The 5,000-nt window shown below is 39.0% G+C and overlaps 2 protein-coding genes across 6 annotated transcripts in view; one reads left to right on the top strand and one right to left on the bottom strand.

Moving 5' to 3' along the window:
- The window catches only part of LOC138007838 (uncharacterized), a 13,342-nt gene that overhangs the window by 7,696 nt on the left and 646 nt on the right, over positions 1–5,000 (bottom strand). For 2 of the 5 annotated variants that reach the window (XM_068854924.1, XM_068854923.1), the window contains exon 1: positions 1–541. This exon is cut by the window's left edge. The exons of 1 other annotated variant lie outside the window; for it this stretch is intronic. The gene's annotated coding sequence lies outside the window, so the exon portion shown is untranslated. Of the gene's footprint in view, positions 542–2,608; positions 2,871–3,716; positions 4,832–5,000 lie in introns of those variants that run through there. 2 more of the 5 variants (XM_068854926.1, XM_068854928.1) reach the window with 2 other exon arrangements.
- LOC138007840 (carbonic anhydrase 2-like) overlaps positions 1–5,000 on the top strand; it is a 24,541-nt gene that overhangs the window by 1,823 nt on the left and 17,718 nt on the right. The window contains exons 2-4 of the mRNA XM_068854929.1: positions 1,353–1,433; positions 2,918–3,050; positions 3,215–3,412. Coding sequence (XP_068711030.1) covers positions 3,023–3,050; positions 3,215–3,412 — 226 coding nt within the window. The 5' untranslated portion in view covers positions 1,353–1,433; positions 2,918–3,022. The remainder of the gene's footprint in view (positions 1–1,352; positions 1,434–2,917; positions 3,051–3,214; positions 3,413–5,000) is intronic.

A 5,000-nucleotide genomic window follows, 5' to 3' on the forward strand; every position in this document is an offset into this window, starting at 1 on the left:
TTTAAAGAAGGAACGCTTATCATTACACATGTTGATTTTAGACTCGGAAGGTAATTGTTTATAGAGTGTTTTCACGTGACGTCACGGCGGCCATGTCAGTGTACCTAAACAATGGAACGGCGGCCATGTTGATGTACCCAACTAATCCACGGCCAACGTTTGCAAAAACGTAATCCCTCCTTGTAGTTGTACATGTTCATTGCCGTGACTTTTCCATCATCAGTTCCCACGGCCTGCTCCCGTCTGACCTTGTAGCTCAGTCGTTAGAGCAGCGGTGATCTAACCCGAAGGTCGTAGTTTCAATTCCCACCCTGGTCAGAGTTTTTCTCTGTCCTTGTGTAGGCCCATTTCCATGAGTAGGGCTAACGCTCACATGGTTCATATGGGGTAGATACTAAGCATTTCACATTACACTCTAATCAGTTAAGTCTAATCCTCCGGGAATTGAGCTCTATTATCATGCAAACGTTTTCTTTTGTTTCGGTTGACAAACAAGGACCGCTTGCCATTTGAATATAATGTTCGGTAATTCCGGAGAGAATTCAAATGGAACGGTTCATCTTAATGGCATGTTTTCGAAAAAAAGGTAATACCTTTCGAGGTATTCCCTTTTTCTCGCTTTGACCGGAATGCCCGGAAATTTTTGTACCCTTTGTCCACAATTACAAGTGCCAGAGAAAATAGGGGGTGCAGGGATGGCGCAGTGGTGAGAGCAGTCGCCTCCCACAAATCTGGCCCGGGTTCGATTCCCAGACTCGGCGTCATATGTGGGTTGAGTTTGTTGGTTCTCTACTCTGCGCCAAGAGGTTCTCTCCGGGTACTCCGGTTTCCCCTCTCCTCAAAAACCAACATTTGACTTGATTTACTTTCATTGTTAATTTCAGTTAACAGTGTCCCCAATTAGCGCTCCAGCGCTAAAACGACTACACACTCAAATAAATTTTCTTTCCTTTCTTTCCTTTCCTTTCATTTGTTTTTCAACCGGAACAACCCGTTTTTCTGGCAAATGATGCAGCACATTCCCAGAACGTGCAGTACCATTTGTCGAAACATTCTCACCCAAAATTTCATGCAAATAATAAGCGCTCAAGGTTACTGATCACGTGAGTGAAAACACTCTAGAGACCTTTGTCCTGATTACAGTTTTCAAACTTGCCAAATAATACTTTGAAAAGCTCTTCCACAGCCAATAAGACGGAATTAGAAATCACTACATCAAGTTCATGTCAAGTGATTTATTTTCATTTAAATAAGCGCAAAAAAGCACTAGTTTGGCTGAAGGTCTCGTTCTTGTTTATGTATCCCGGCGCAAGTCGTAAGCTCGCTTTTGTACTCCTTTATTTTTTTTACAGCCGAGAATAAATCGAGCGAATCCAGAATGAGGTGCTGACGCTGTGTGAGCGACAAGGGAGCGAACATGAAGCGTGTATTGTGTAAGGAGCATTATTAGCTTTGGAAACCAATATAAAGCACCAATGATTGCAATATCGGGCAATGAAACTTTTGCTTTTGCTTACGTAAAATTTCAAGTGCAGACGAAATCTTCTTTGATTGGCACTCGTATTACAAGAGATCCTCAAAAAAAAAAAGATAAAATACTGCGGACAAGTATCCTTTGGGCAGCATTTGAGTTCGCTATATTTAGCTTCTGGCAAATGTTTTGTTATGGAAATTGGTTCAATTCTATTGACTGATTACCAATGCCAAAATTGAACTGAGAAATGATTAATTAATTATCAGTGATTAATGATTACATAACACAGCACAACAAGACTGTGAGGCAGATTATGACTTTTATGATTATATAACTTGCGATTTTCACATCGGTTTTCGAGGCAGATGAGTAAGAAGGTGGATTTTTCAAGAACGTTCGCCAAGAATCTTAAAAAGTAGTACTTATTGTATATAGCTGATATAGGAATAATTCATCAGAGCGTCAATTGTATTGCTTTGGGATATCGTGCCATAATATTATCGAGAAGTTTGGGAAAATGGTCTTTTCATAGTATCGGCTTGAAAAAAATTGAACATTTCGTGGAAAGCTTATAGGAAAATTCCACTTTGGAGATGAACAACTGCTAGTTCCCACGCACCGTCTGAGTCAGTGGTAAAGGTGGATAAGGCCAATTTTAAAGAGGGATGTATTCTCTGAGTCATGTTTACGTAAGTTGACCATCAAGGCTTTTTTTTATGGTAAGGATGAATATTCCTGATATCCAACACAATCTCTTTAATACAAAAGCTAATAGAGTGATTTTAAGTCATTGTTTGACTGGGCCTTTAGGACCTCATATAAACAGCAAGATTGAAGGGACAAAAGCTTGGGTTTCAAACAAACCAGAAAATATTTGTTTGAACCTTTCCATGGCAAAGATATTTTTGATCTCTCGTTTACGCGAAAGCTTTCAAGTGCACTAACGTCTTAACAATACAACAGGAAATTTATGACGATCCGTCCATTTGCCGCAAATAGACAGCCACGCTACGGCTTTAGTAAATGCAATGATTTATGACAAAAACAGGGTGTCAGAAAAAAAAAAGCTTCGGACTTTACCTACAGTGTAAAGTAAGGTGTGAAAAGAATTAGTTAAATATCTTGAGTCCCTACCAACGTCGTTGGAGTCACGACATTTGTTCACCACTTCGCTTGCGTGCGCTCACGTGCTTGACAAAATTGATATTGTATTTTGCTTTTGGGCAAAGGACAGTCAAAAATCACAAAAGTAATTTACGTGGATTTTTTTGAACAGTTAGCCTTTGCCAAAGGTCCGCAGGGTGCGTAAAAGAAAGGCTAGAAACACGGAAAATTAAACAGATGATTAAGTACCATGGATCACGTGCCAGACCGTTTCCTGTCACTCTCTTACATTGAATATGAATGTAATATTGTTTTATTTCTTGTCTTTCTATTGGACAGTAACCTGTTAAAAAAGGTAATTAATTCATCCAATTTACCCCAGAAAGACGCTGGTTTGTCTGACTATAAAGACGAACAGTATTCAGCTGTCGAGAACGGATAAGAATGTCTTGGGGTTATGGCAAAGAGAACGGTGAGCTCTTTATGATTATTTTTTTCTCTTCTTTGGAAAATAAACATTTCAAAATTGGTTTGCATTGCTCAGAATCTAGTTGGCTTTCTTTGGAATTTTACGCTAAATGAAAGTCTGTTAGAGAGGACAGCGGAATTGAATATCCTTTTTTTATTTTGAAACAGGTCCTGCTTATTGGCACAAAGATTGTCCGATCGCTGTCAATGGCAGACGTCAGTCACCTATCGATTTAATCGATCCTGAAGTGAAGCATGATTGGAGCCTTAAGCCTTTGAAAGCATCTTATCCTCCATTTCCTAAGTCCAAGATTCTAAATAATGGACACACCGCTCAGTTTTCGCCAGTTTTCGCCAATTTATCAGGTAATATTAACATTTTTCAGTTGGTATTCAAGGATATTAATTTGCAAATAGCCTTCATCGGTCTTCATCTTTTCTCGTCGCATTGAATTAATCAGAGAGACAAATGTAACTCATTCTTACGAATGCATATCATAACCCAAATGTTAATTCTACGACCGTGGTTTAAGACTTTAAGCCGTATGTCTTTTAAATTCTTTTTTCGGCAAGCGGCAACCGTACGTCTCCTCGGTAACTTTTGATCTACACCAAACTTGCAAATATTTGCATAATTTGTGGCGGAAGAGTGATATTTAGGCAAACTTACATTTGTGTATTTTTGAAGCGTGCCAGAGTTACTGTAAAGACACGAAAACGTGTGAACAATCGACTGAAAGCCTCCGGAAATTATCCTTGACCAACTCTATTAAAACCGTTCGGGAAGGTCGCTGTGACAGGGTTGTATTTTGCCATTTCGGTGGCCTGTTTTCAGGTCCCCCCCCCCTCGTTTTATGTGTATTTTGATATCGCAAAGTAGCGGGAGCTCTACCATTCAATTCGTTGATTGTTTTCTTGGTCACGTATAAACCATTGGGTTTCTCGTGTATTGTCTTTCTGTGTATCAACACACGACGCAATTTACGTTAGAACATCGATTTTATTACAGGGGTTACCTAGAAACCACAGCTGCAAATCGTTCATGTAAGGCATGTTTGTCCTTGCATGAGATTAGGTGTCTCCCTTATTGTTGATGTTTGAGGGTTTTATTATTTTTCAAGTGCCTCGGTGATGATTTAGGATACGTTCTTTACATCCTGATCTTGCACGTTCAGAGACAAAGCACTTTTCTATCAGAAACAAGTAAATTTGTTCCAGGCAAGACGTCTCTTTTGGAGATTTGTCTCAGATGATAGAATCTATGTTCGAGAGCGAATTCAGGTCACGTAGAGTACGTTTTCTCTGTTAACCTCATGGGATCGCTCCAATCCTTCTTACATAGCTTTTTTGGGATTGACGAGTGAAGCTCGTTTGTGACAGGGGAATATGTAATTTGATGTGGTTTGAGGTCAGTGGCGCTATTCTCAATATAAGGAAGCAATACAAAGGATTTGGGATTAAACATTTACTTCACAAGACGTAAATTGAATATCTTATGCTCATTTCAGATACAGACGTTACCTCTTTTAATTTTCGTATTGGACAATGTCAGATGGAAATTATATTCTGTTATGTAATCGTTTTTCCTTCCTTGTGGTATTTCCAGTTGGTTGAGGCACCGGTATGTAGTTGAGCCCTAGCTCTTTGAATACAACGCAGAGAGAGTTTGAGGGGATAAAGAACGACGTTTCGACAGAAATTTTCATCCTGGGACAAATTTTGTTTGAACTCGTCTCTCCCTGCCCCTTCCCTTAAACGCCTGGTACGCAGGCTAATTAACACTGTATGTAGATATCTTTTCTATTATTGATATTATTTTATTGCGTGTAATATAATTATAGTTTATTAATTAATTAATATTTTTAGTAGTTTAGTCATGTTACTCCGTCATCTTGTTTTCTTCGGAGATATTAACAACTTTTGCTACCCTTAAATTCGAAACAAAATAAAGTCA

The sequence above is a fragment of the Montipora foliosa genome, chromosome 6, assembly GCF_036669935.1.
Source record: "Montipora foliosa isolate CH-2021 chromosome 6, ASM3666993v2, whole genome shotgun sequence".
Lineage (NCBI taxonomy): Eukaryota > Metazoa > Cnidaria > Anthozoa > Scleractinia > Acroporidae > Montipora > Montipora foliosa.